At 47.5% G+C, this 12,675-nt stretch overlaps 4 protein-coding genes across 4 annotated transcripts; 2 read left to right on the top strand and 2 right to left on the bottom strand.

The window, feature by feature from the left end:
* The first annotated feature begins 3 nt into the window (after positions 1-3).
* BDV27DRAFT_132184 (NADPH-adrenodoxin reductase) lies at positions 4-2,022 on the top strand. The gene is made up of 3 exons (XM_032067816.1): positions 4-501; positions 582-1,016; positions 1,078-2,022. The coding sequence occupies exons 1-3, from the start codon at positions 196-198 to the stop codon at positions 1,948-1,950; spliced, it is 1,614 nt and encodes a 537-aa protein (XP_031925085.1). The 5' UTR covers positions 4-195; the 3' UTR covers positions 1,951-2,022.
* Positions 2,023-2,032: 10 nt separating this feature from the next.
* On the bottom strand, positions 2,033-3,402 carry aspf13 (allergenic cerato-platanin Asp F13). Its single transcript, XM_032067815.1, has one exon. It carries the CDS (start codon positions 2,658-2,660, stop codon positions 2,193-2,195), a length of 468 nt encoding a protein of 155 aa, XP_031925084.1. The 5' UTR covers positions 2,661-3,402; the 3' UTR covers positions 2,033-2,192.
* Positions 3,403-5,732: 2,330 nt separating this feature from the next.
* gprD lies at positions 5,733-7,041 on the top strand (the record flags this gene model as incomplete). The annotated part of the gene is made up of 2 exons (XM_032072983.1): positions 5,733-6,305; positions 6,367-7,041. 2 exons carry the CDS (start codon positions 5,733-5,735, stop codon positions 7,039-7,041), a joined length of 1,248 nt encoding a protein of 415 aa, XP_031925083.1.
* Positions 7,042-10,796: 3,755 nt separating this feature from the next.
* BDV27DRAFT_132172 (Sec62 family protein translocation protein) lies at positions 10,797-12,587 on the bottom strand. The gene is made up of 3 exons (XM_032067814.1): positions 12,006-12,587; positions 11,390-11,946; positions 10,797-11,332 (listed from the first exon to the last, which is right to left on the bottom strand). Exons 1-3 carry the CDS (start codon positions 12,460-12,462, stop codon positions 11,150-11,152), a joined length of 1,197 nt encoding a protein of 398 aa, XP_031925082.1. The 5' UTR covers positions 12,463-12,587; the 3' UTR covers positions 10,797-11,149.
* Between the last annotated feature and the right edge of the window lie 88 nt (positions 12,588-12,675).

Raw genomic sequence — 12,675 nt, 5'->3', positions numbered from 1 at the left:
GAAGCTCCTGCTAGCTGACCCGTGCAAAAGCCCTTCTCTATCTACTCCGGATCGTCAACATCGCGATAGTCGGCGCGGCAACCGCCCCGATAAGGATCACGTGCACTACCGTCATGGCCATTGATCGATCTCGGCGAAAGTCAATCAGATGGATCAATTAATTGCGAACTCCACCACGTATCCGTCTCAGGCACAATGAACCTCCAGCGTGTGCCTTACATCTGCTCGCAATGCACGGCGCAGATCAGCCGCTCTCCACTTCGCCGCTCGCCGCATCGTCTTTTGCCGCAACCAGTATGGCAACGACGTCATAACAGTCAGTCCGTTCAGACTAATCAACCTTTTCGCGTCGCTGTTGTGGGGTCGGGTCCGGCCGGTTTCTATGCAGCCTATAGACTGCTCGCGAAAGTAGATGATGCTGTGGTAGATATGTACGAAAAACTGCCCGTGCCCTTTGGGCTGGTGCGGTATGGGGTAGCGCCAGACCATCCGGAAGTGAAGGTACGTCGTGGCTAATTGCTCACGTTTATTGTGCCCCATCTATCTTGCTGTGTAGATAGATTAATCTGACCGACACCCAGAATTGTGAGGAGAAATTCACCGAAGTTGCCGCATCTCCCCGTTTCAATTTCATCGGCAATATTGAACTTGGCGAGAATCTCCCTCTCCAGGCGCTTAAGCCACATTATGACGCTATCTTATTCGCATACGGAGCTCCAAGGGACAAGGAGTTGGGTATTCCCGGAGAGAAAGCTTGTCGGAATGTATACTCAGCTCGCGAATTTGTGGGGTGGTATAACGGTCTTCCCGAGCACCGCGACCTAGCACCAGACCTGACAGCCGGTGAAAACGCAGTGATTATCGGCCAGGGCAACGTTGCGCTAGATGTAGCAAGAATCTTACTTTCAGATGTGGATACTCTGCGCAAGACTGACATAACAGATTATGCTGTGGAGGCATTGGCCAAGAGCAAGATCAAGCGAGTTCACGTAGTCGGCCGTCGAGGGCCAATGCAGGTATGTTGGATGAATTCAGATACATTATTTAGCTTAGCAAATTTATACTGACAATATGTAGGCTGCATTTACAATAAAGGAGCTTCGTGAGCTGCTCCAGTTACCGGGTGTGTCGTTCGATCCTGTTCGTAAGGAATTATTGCCACCAGACGATGTCATGAATGCCCTCCCTAGAGCCCAGAAACGGCTCATCCAGCTCCTCGCAAAGGGATCCAGTAATGATCCAGCAACATCCACCAAATCCTGGTCTCTAGATTTCCTTCTCTCGCCAGAGTGCCTCAACTGGTCCCCAATCCACCCGTACCGCCTGTCACACGTCAAATTCTCCCGCAACGAGTTAGACCCGACGGATCCATATATCACTAGCGCCAAAGTGTCGCCCAAGTATCTTTCCAACGGCCAGCGAGCGCAGGTCAACATCCCCGCTAATACATTCTTCCGAAGTGTTGGATACAAATCTCTGCCTTTGTCTGGACTAGAAGACCTGGGGATTCAATTTGACACGAAGCGCGGTGTCATCCCCAACGACGGGTTCGGCAGAGTCACAAGCCCCACAAATACGGGTGATAACGAACAGCTCCCCGATGGGTCAGTTATCTCACACCTACCGGGTCTATACTGTGCTGGCTGGGTCAAGCGTGGACCCACTGGCGTTATCGCGACGACCATGACGGATGCATTTACGACGGCAGATGTGGTGGCTGCTGATTTGAGCAGCCACCGAGGCAAGGCGTCTCTTTTGAATGGCCCCGGTCACAGCACCGGTCTTGGTTGGGAGGGAGTACGCCCCGAGGCCGAGAAGCGTGGCTTGCGGGCAACAACATGGGAGGACTGGCAGCGTATTGATGCTGCCGAACGCGAGCGGGGCCAGCAAATCGGTAAACTCCGTTCTAAATTCGGCAGAGTAGAAGAGATGCTGGAAGTTGTACAGTAAGGATGCCTGTACATTATGATAGATCCCTTACACTATTTATATAGAACTACTACAATAGATCATGAAAAGATACCATCTCCACTTTTAGAATCAAATGCAACGTTCTTTGATTATATTATCCCGCGTAACGCATTAATGCTATATCACATGCTGAAATAGAGACATAAAAGATAAAATTAGATACTTGGATCATGTAATTCATGATTCATCGTGACCATCCATCAAGACAACCCCATCCACTACTAGAAGCCGCAGTTTGAGCGGGGGACTTCAGTGTAGTCCACATTGACTCTGCCCAACTGCTCGGCCAACCCATTCGTCAGGGTGTTCATGGCCTGCAGGCCGATGTTGAAGCCACCGGGTGCCGCATCAACGGCAGTCACGTAGATGGATTTGTCGACGTTGCCGGCCGCGTAGTGGAGCTGGTAGCACTTTCCGCAGTTGGGGCTGTTCCAACCGGCGACGGTAGGAGCACCGCCGATGTTAGGGAAGCCTGGGAGAGATCCGAAGTTGCTGTAGCCCTGGCTAATGAGGCCGTTGATACCGTCCGAGCAGGAAACAGTAGTTAGAGAGCTGCCGCTGACATCATACTTTGGGTCGTAGGATACGGAGATAGTAGCGGCGGTAGAAGCGTCGGTTGACTGCTCAACAGGTGCGGCCAAAGCCGACGAGAAGAGGGCGAGAAGTGAGATGGCAGTGAAGGACTTCATTGTTATGGTGGATGTTTTGAACGACTGTCGTTAAACGACGGCTTGAGAGAGAGAAAATATTGTGGGAGGGCTTAAGGCTTCTGAGACTTGGAGAGTGTAGTCGAGTTGCTTGGGATTGTATATGCTCTTGGAGGGCTCCGAGGGGCTTTATATACCCATTTTTTCAGGGCATAGCATCGAAGCATACACAGGCTGTTGCCTCGCCACCGTTGCCGAGATACTACATTGCTATCGTGTATAGTAGTTCGGTTACGATGAATGGAGACATCCTGATAGAACCTTCCTGGACATATTTTTGAAACCGGAGCAATCGCAGACAAGATGCGGCGGGGAAATATCCACGGTAGAGTGAGACAGTCTCCTCATCTGCTGATGGATTGATGGGATTTGATTCATGCGGTGGGCGGAGATCGATGCGGGGGTGCAGTCACTGGGGATTTTCCCGTTTTCCGGGCCAGTCAGATGATGCCGTGTTGGACCCTAATTGAGACATACAGATACTAGGCCATAGCTTCAGGCGTCCGTTTTGGCTCCGCTTGTCCCAATGCGGGATGACACCGATGATCAGTCCGTTGGCCACTTCTATTCATAGGTTCTATTGACGGCGTGATACGGTCGAGTCATGCAACGCAACAGGCCAAGGAATGGTTATTCCTATCCCGCATCTTCGGATCCATGGGCACGAAGTATACCCGACAACTCCGAGGGTTGCACATGATAAGATACCCACCCTCCTCCCACCAGTGATGTCATGTCGGGCCATGTTATTGTGGATAATTAATTACTATCTCCCAGATAAGAGCTCGCTAGTAAACCATTAGAAAGCTCAGGAAGCTTCGAGTGGTGGTGAGATCTGATTCACCTGAAAGGCAGCAAGTCAGGCATCTTTGTGCCAAGAAAACTACCGGAAATAGCACTGGGGCCTGCCACCGAATTCATGGAAATGCATGGTACTTCAATATAATGGGCAAAGTATCTCTCCATAGCTAATTATACCTTCGTTGCCTTAAATCGTATCTGTATGTCTCAGATATGCAGACTTGGGACGCCTGAAGACTACGATGAGATAGCAATCATACCGTTCAATATTAATTGAAGGCCTTGCATAAATTACTTGTACTTCGCAGGTAAGAATGAATATGGCAATTCATATGAGCTGTCGTTATTATGAGACGGTTAGATAACGATGTGGTACCACGTCATATTTAGTGGGAAAATATCTCAACGTGACCTACCATAAGCATCCTTTCACTGATTTATTGAGCATAGTTGCATCAGACATGTTCGTTGAGGCACCCGGGGGAGTCCCGACCTGCCGGATTCGGCAATTCTCTAGTAACCAACGTTGGATAGTCGGGAAAGGCCGACAAACCTAAAGATCGAGAAGCCTACCTATATAATTCCCTGAGCCCAAAATTGATTGTTGCCATCTTGCCAGAGGAAGCATTCTCATTTTCTAGTTCCTACTCAGGATATATCAACATGGATACTCATGGTTCGTTTTCAAGAACCCGATCGGTACATTCCATAGATAGCAAGGTTTTGTCATTGATATAACGAACCATGGTCCGAGCAATTGAGACGGCCATGGTTGGAAAGTGTCTCCGTCGTGCGAATATTTCCTGGCTTTTAGGACTAGAAGTTTATAAATGGTCGATCCCCTGAAAATCTTTCAGCAACCCTCAACGACAATACGGTGACCCCCTTGTGAATCCAGAAGAGGGGGGAAAATAAAATAAAAAAAATAAAAATAAAAATTCAAACCACTTCTTCTATACCTAAGGTGATACTATACCCTAGATACTTACTTTAAAAGCGTGATGCTTGCGGCGGCAAAGAAAGGCTGAAAACTTGCAGGAGACCGTGGTTACCCCATAGAAAGCAAACCTTAGCATGTACTACCCGTGCTAGGAAAAGAAGCAAAACTTGGAATGGAACATTGAACCTGTTGGAACTTGTGCAGCAGTTATTGGCCTCAGGCTCCCAGTTTGCTGATTGTATCAAATCATTTGACATGAAGTTTTTTTTAACACCTTCCTTCTTTCCTATTGTGTACGCTTCTACCTGTACAATAACTACAACGAGTGTCATTTTATATTGTCGTGTACTCTTCATTTGCTCTATTTTACCGTCTTATGGATCATATATCCAGGCCCAGTCTTTCGATAGATGTACTCAGCCAATCCGTGCGAACGTATACAAAGTACCGATAGGCATACCGAGGCTTTCCAAGTCTACCACTCGGCTGCAGTGACTGTCGATCCCTACTCTCTCATCGGAGGATACGCTCATCTACCGGGCCCAATCAGCTTGCGTCATTGATTCAAGCGTAGTAATGATCACACTCCATTAGACTGGCTATGGGTGGCGGATGCACCTACAAAAGGTCTCGAGCCATTCCAAATCTCAATTGCTGAAACTTTCTGGGGTATGACTGATCTCCTGCCAATTTACTTTTGACAGGACATGACTCTGCATAGGGTGTCGCCACTGACAACAGACCCTGTTTACCCACAAGGGTTAACGCATACTCACGAAGATGCCGCTTCTGAGTGCAGGCTTTGCCATATGGCCAATGATCTGGCGCAGGTGATTCTGTGCGGTAGTTGTCCCTTAGAGGCTCTACGCTATACCGGATCTTCCTGATCCAAGCCATTGGGAATGCCGATCATGTACGAAAGCGTTTACTCACTTTCTGGGCACCATAGTTGACTACCATCTGGGAAGGGCCCACTGAACCCAACTGTGGATCAGCATAGAACAGGCTGCGTACTGCAGTAAAACCATACCCGACTAATACCCACACTATGCTTTTACGGGTAATTCGTGAGTACGTACCAAAGGATGCTTAACCCTGGAACCATGAGGTGCTCCATATATCTAGCGAGTCGTAGCCCTCTCTGGCCAAAGCTTGGGATAGAAAAGCTTTTGATGAGGAGCTTAGCCGGGACAACAGAATGTTCTGAATTCTGGGTCAGGAACCGCCCCCAAACCTTGACGATAAGCGGTTATATACTTCCATTCTTTCCCAGGAACTTCCAGGCCCAAACACTTCGCCACAAGAGATGAACAATGATCACCCTCATTCGCATGTTGCACTTGCTTAATAGTGAGGATGCTCAGACACACCTTACGAAACGGCAAAATGCAACACAAGAGCCTCTCATGGGCAGGGATAGAGCGGGGTTTATTGCTATGGGGGTGGTTGCCCTCTGTTCTTTTATTGCATCGTTCTGTTTGTTAAGTTTCCTCACATACCGTTTTATCTTTTGGAAACATTACTATAAACGTCCCCTCGCCGCCAACCAATATGTCGTGTTGATTTACAATCTTCTTCTGATTGATCTCCAGCAAGCAACCGCGTTCTTGCTATGTCTCCACTGGGTTTCGCGCGGCTATGTCTACTATCCAAGTGCGGCCTGTGTCCTGCAAGGTTGGTGGATTCAGATTGGTGACCCTGGAAGTGGGTTGTTTATCCTGGCCATTGCGATGCACACCGGTGCAGTCGTACTGAGAGGGCGGCAACTTCCGCAGCGGACATTTGTGTGTTGCGTTGTAGGTTTATGGGTCTTCATTATCGTGTTAGGAGTGATCCCTGTGGGGTTATTTGGTTCCAAGACTTTCGTCATCTCCGAGGCCGGCTGGGTAAGTTGCAACTCCTGACGAAAGCAGGAATAGAGGGAATACTTACACTCTTAACTCCCAGTGCTGGCTTGGTCCTGAACACGAGACAGAACGTCTCTGGGTCCATTATTTATGGATCTTTCTTGCCGAATTCGGAACCGTTGTCTTCTACGGCATGTTATTCTTCCACCTACGACGTCGTATGAACCAAGCGGCGATGCTCCGTCAAGGACACCAAGAAAGTCTGAAACGGCTAAACCGCGTCGTCATCTACATGGTTATTTACCCGATTGTATACCTGGTCTTATCTCTTCCACTGGCAGCAGGCCGTATGTCGACGGCTAGACACATCGTTCAAAGCAGAGGATACTTCGCCGTGGCTGGGTCCCTAATGGCGTTGTCGGGGCTGGTAGACGTTGTTGTGTACACGTTGACCCGGCGGCACTTGCTACTGGATACGGAGATCAGCACATCGGATAAGATGTATGCCTACTACAACTCGAACGCGTATCAGACGCACATCACAACTACAACAAGAGAGAACAAGAAGACGCGTGTGGGGTCTCGGCTACGCCGTGGGCTACAGACAATAAACGACACGATAAACGACGGGGACTCCACTGAAGACCTGCGCAAGGATGGCGACATGGAAATGGCCGACCTGGGCCATGGAGTGTACCAGGAGACAACGATCGAGATCTCGCACGAACCAGCGGACCCGGACGAGTTTCACGGAAATAAACGGAGTAGTGGATGATGTGGGTGCCGGGCGGACTCACAACTCCACTAAAAGAATTTTTATTATACATACTATCTTTTCATTCCTTTCCCTTTTGCCCCATTTATTTTTCAATTCCCCCTTGTGCCCTACATTAAGCACTCTTCTTCCCTGTACATTCATTTTGACTATCATTCCACAATTAATTACAATGATACTATTAATGATACCCCAGCATGTTTCTTTGACTTTTTGTTTCTTCCCTAATGATCTTCGCTGGAATGTACGTAACGATCTGTATAAATCTGTCATACAATATCTAGTACCGGGCCGAACTTCGGCAAACGTTTCCATCGCATATCCGGCATGGTGATCTGCGCAACCACTTCCCACTTTGGGAAAAGCTTGTGCATTCGTGTTGGATCCACATTGTCGGATCGCACCCGACACACGCTGGCCTAAACGCAAAAGGGGTCTTTGAAGTCTGGTAGCGCCTACTGCCGACGACCAATGAACGATCCCTTCAAGCCCCCTTCCTATACGGAGTATGTTGCGCACGAATGACAATTCATATAGAACGGTATACATGATCATCGAAGGCGAAAAACGGGACGCACACTGGCAAAGCTCCCCACAGAGGGCCTACATCTGCAGAAGTTCGTATCTGGCCAGGCTGATCAACATGGATGCGCATTGCGCGACCCTTCTACTGACCTTCCCAATGGGGCTATTTCTTCTCCTGGAAAGAACCGGCAGAGCTCTCCGGCTCCATAACGATCCCGGTGACTCGGAGTATCCATCCATTGTGCCCCGGTTATAGACATGCACGGGATATACCATACGTAAGTAGTACTAGCCGTTCCTCATCAAACTTAGAAGTCAATAGCGTGAGTAAAATGTAAACAAAGCTACTTATACTACTGCAAGCCATACATCCGTCTCCAAATAGTGTTCCGTCTTTAAATGTCTCTTGGCCGTCCCTTCATCCGAGTCGATCATGAGCCGAGGATATGGTAACATGGAACCCTAAAGGAAAAGCCCGAAGTACCCGAGGATGTCGATCGTATTAGTACACAGCAGGGACTTGCTTAGGGACCTAGGTCTTTGCTCAACGCATTTGTCCTTCTCCATGCCCATGCAACTCTCCTGTATGAACTCAAAAGCACGATCTCCAATTACTCGGTGATTCACATGGAATAATATCCTTCTAGAGCCGATTAAACCCCATTTGGAATCTATACGAGATTTTTCGTGCGATCTTCTCCCCTTCAGCCATCTCCAATTTATGGATCCCTTGGCTTTAGTCTAAGTTTTAAGGCCCTAGTGGAAATAACCCCTGGTCTTCTAGAACACCCATACCCTATCCCAGGTTAGCATACTTATTAGCATCTCTTCCTAGGTTCCGGCTAGGTAAAGTTAGACTAATACTATCCAACACGAACGAGGGAAACAAGAAGGTCGACCGTCGACCTACCAATTAATTAGTAATAAGTGGACGATTAAAGACGCATGAAACAGGAAAGCACCCTATGCATAAATTAAGGCGGCTGATCTAATTTAGCCTTGTGATGTGCTGCTTATAGTTGCGAAGCCATCGCTCGTATTAGATGGGGCTATGCGGGAAAGACCAAGTTTCGGACAAGTATTATTAGAATTTAATACTCTAGGTGTTTTATTGGCGGGTTCTTCCTTTCTCTGACTAATGGTGATACTGGTCCACTAAGTATTCCACTAGTACTATTCGATTAACAGTTGGTGAAATGTCAAGTGAATAGAATTATACACGCAATTTACTCTTTTTTTTTTTATTGAGCTATGTCGTCTGAGCTCGCGGGATATGCCCTTCTTGCGGCTTGATCAACCGCAGTTATCTCATCGGGGAGCTAGCAGATGATATGATAATGTATGATCTAGGAGACGTCTGATTGTTAGTCCTGGTGGCATACGAACGGATTGGGCCTGGCTTATTCGCATGTGGAAGAAAAAAAAAAAGAGCTTCATAGACAGAATTATTGAGTACGGAGTATTTTAAGACCCAAATTGTTGACAGTTCTATGCAGAGTTTAACTAGTCCTTCCTGCCCTTTCTTTAACCAATTTCATGTAATTTTTGGGTCAGACGACTCCACTTTCGGTACCTGCACATAGTACTCCGGAGTACATACTCTCCATAAATTTCCTACCGGCCGACTGATAAACCGGAATGTTCATAGACCACGCATGATTTTAGTATATTACCCTCCTTTACAACCCACCTGGTATCGCCATTGACCGTGCAAAGTGCTGCTGGTCGCTTGTTGTGGGCAACTTTAATTTCGCTGTGATGTCTATCATTCCAGCTCTGCTGAGGAACAGAGTCTTCAAAGGATTTTACCGAACCAAATCATCATGTGGATGCCTTTCCAACTACGACACATGATGACTATTATCGTGTCTCCTTCGTCTCAATAACTGATCCAGTACTTCTTCTACTTCACTGTGGGAAATCCTGCTTTGCGAGCATAATCTCTCGAACATACGACTTCCTCGCCAGTGGGAACGAGTCGCTCGTAGCTTATATGATAGGTATTTCGGCTCAGTTGATTACAAGACCCCCAGGGAATACGACTATTGTTATCGGGGCAAGTGGAGGTAATCTTTTTTTTTTTTTAAAAAAAAAATAAAAAATGAAAAATAAAAAATAAAAAATGAAGGCTGACAATTGGCTTATACTCAAAAAGGACCGATTGTATATATGCTCAAGTGTCCTTGATAACGCCTTTTATAAATCGATCAGCAATGCCAGGTTGATTCCCATCTAAAAGGAATGAGATTTCTACATTTACAGAGGGGTTGATCAAAGTAGCACACGTCATTCTACAATGCTCTGGCCAATATCGGCCTTCGCAACGGAGATCATAGGTTTTATTAGGGAAGAAAAGACGTTGCAGATGTCTTAGTTCATGAATGGCTTACTACCAAGGACAGGCGAGGCGTCACTGTATCTTACAGTATGGATTGCCAGTCAGTAAGGAATATAACAATGTGCTTTGGGCCTCAAAATAGCTGGCCGCAAGAAGAGAGGATTAAACTCATTTGTGATCAGGGATAAGAATTAGGCCAATCCTCGCTAATGTTAGAGAAGATAGAAACACTGAGGATTATAAAGAATTATGTTAGTGGCAGTATAGATGCGGACTAGATCTGAGGCTATCTGCCAATTAACCTCGAACTGCCTTGGTGAATGGAATGAACGGTTGATGGTTAGTCGAGAAAGAAAGTAGCCATGTAACAAGCGCTCTATTCACATAGCTCATACATCTGTAGGGATCTATTACTAGTAGGTCACTGGTCGTCAGCCGCCACAAACCGTGAACAGTTGAAGGATAACAGAGGTTGAAGTGAATAGCTGAAAGACATCAAAAGATTATGTTTCTGTAGCTCGTCTAGTTGGCGTTTTGTGTGGATGTTCACATACAAAGACTATATTTGAGTTTTGATACTAGTGCGTAGTGAAGCAATATCATAGCATTATGGTGCAGTACCAACTTGACATGAAAGCGCCTCCAATACGCAGTGTTTCCCCATTTCTATACTCAAATTGCCTCCGTGGACTCCATTAAAATCACATGTCTAACACCGTCGTTCCAGTCCTCTAGAAACAGTTATTTTTAACGGAATCTGGATCCTCTACTAGGGAACTCGGTGTTTCCCATGTCCAGGATACGTACATATCTGCCCGGGGAGTCCTGAGGTTTATGCCAGTTGACTATTGGAAGGTCTCACTGTAGACCAAAGGGTCTATATAGGAATACGGCCAAATGAAGCTAGTTGCACTGTTAATGTCCAACTATACAATCCTGTTGCACTTTGGGACTACTACCCTCAAGAAAACTGTATGAATAGCGGGAGCTATTTGTGGAAAAGCAGAACTTCATTTTTTGTATGTTGAAACCCTCATACAGAATTGCAATCATTTCGCCCATAACCCGAACCAACATGAATAAACCCTTCAAACAGGTGACAAGGAATAGCTGACGAACAAAGATAGTAATAAATACCAGGTAGCATACAGATGCAGAATGTGAAGTTTATCCCTAGCAGCAACGATCCTGTGCAACACGATGCAAAAAGAACCTACAAAGACCAAGGTGGCTAGATCTATACCATTACTCGTCTGTCACCTCTTCAACTCGAGGGGCAAGATCACGCTTGACGGCACTCGAAGTATCCGGGGCCGCGGTTGCCGTTGTGGTCGCTGAAGGGGCAGAGTCGGCTGGTTGAGAGACTGGAGACTTGGCGGGCTTGGATGCGTCGCCAGAAGACTTCTTAGACTTCTTCTTTTTCTTACTCTGTCGTAAGGATGTTAGAGAAAGCCATAAACATATAGTCGGGATGAAATAACATACCTCTTGCCAACCCCACAAAGGCTTGAAGCTGTCGATAAAGCCAACATCCTCGAACAAGTTCGGGAACAACCAGAGACCAGGAGGGACAACAAAGACCGTGACGCAGAACAGAATAAGACGGAAGATCGACATGGCGAAGAATAATCCCAGTAGACCCATCATACCAACACTCAGGTACCAAACACCTTGTCTCATCACCATAGGCCACAATGGGAAGAGAACAACAGCGAAAATACCAGCCACCACTGCGGCGGCCATAGCCTTCTGTTTCCATTGAGGTCCCTCGTACAGCCATACGTAGTGCATCATAGGGTCTGTTTCCTGGTGTTGCTCAATCTTGACGGTCCACAGCCCCTTGACTCGGTTCTTGGGCTTCGCGTGGTTGTGACCCGCATGGGGGTCGACTTTCGACACGCGCAAGGCAAGAAGCGATAGAGGGAGGAGCTTGAATACATTCTCTGCTGATGCACGGTCCGTTACGGGAGGGAGGAGGGAGTTTTTCTTTGCGGCTGCTTTAGCGTATGCGGGCGACTCCAAAGCGCGAATGGCACGTTTCACTGTATAATCAATCAGCCGTGTTGCGGACAACCGGATCTAGATTTCATAAGATAAGCACCTTTGAACATGTCCTTCCTCTGTCCATCCATGATACACGTCCTCGGCTTCAAGTTCTGAGATCGCAAGAACTGCGCAACTGCGATGGCTTTGGGATCTGGCGGATTCGATGGGTTCACAGGCACTTGATGCGTGGTCTGTTGTGGTTGAGGCTGTTGTGGTGCCTGCTGGCCTTGCTCGTCTTGCTGACCTTGCTGCCCTGGTTGTCCTGGCTGTGGCGATCCTTGGCCCTGTCGTTGAGCCTCGACCTGCTTCTGGTGAGCAGCGAGAGCTCGCATTCTCAGTTGTTGGACGTATTGCTCGGTGGACATGCCATGCTTTGCGGCTTCGGCATTCAGCTGTTCGCGCTGCTGTTTAGCGAATTCCTCCGGAGTCATGCCACGCTTTGCGGCCTCAGCAGCGAACTGTTGCTGCATGGCGGCAATCTGCTGGGGAGACGGCTGGCCAGGCGCCGCCATTTTGTAGTAATGTGAAAGACGGAGATGGAGTCGGAATCAATTAATAATAGTGCGGGCGGGGATGGCGAGGATTCCCTCGAACTCGATGGAGAAAAAAAATGTCTAGCGACTTGGGAGAACGAAGTAATACGGTCGTAGTTGAAACTAGAGGATCAACGGGAACTTTAGAAGTGGCCAGATAATGAATGTTTCTTCTCAAAAGGGTAAAGCCGT

Source organism: Aspergillus caelatus (genome assembly GCF_009193585.1).
Source record: "Aspergillus caelatus strain CBS 763.97 unplaced genomic scaffold BDV27scaffold_155, whole genome shotgun sequence".
Lineage (NCBI taxonomy): Eukaryota > Fungi > Ascomycota > Eurotiomycetes > Eurotiales > Aspergillaceae > Aspergillus > Aspergillus caelatus.
This window is presented reverse-complemented; position numbering and strand designations above follow the sequence as displayed.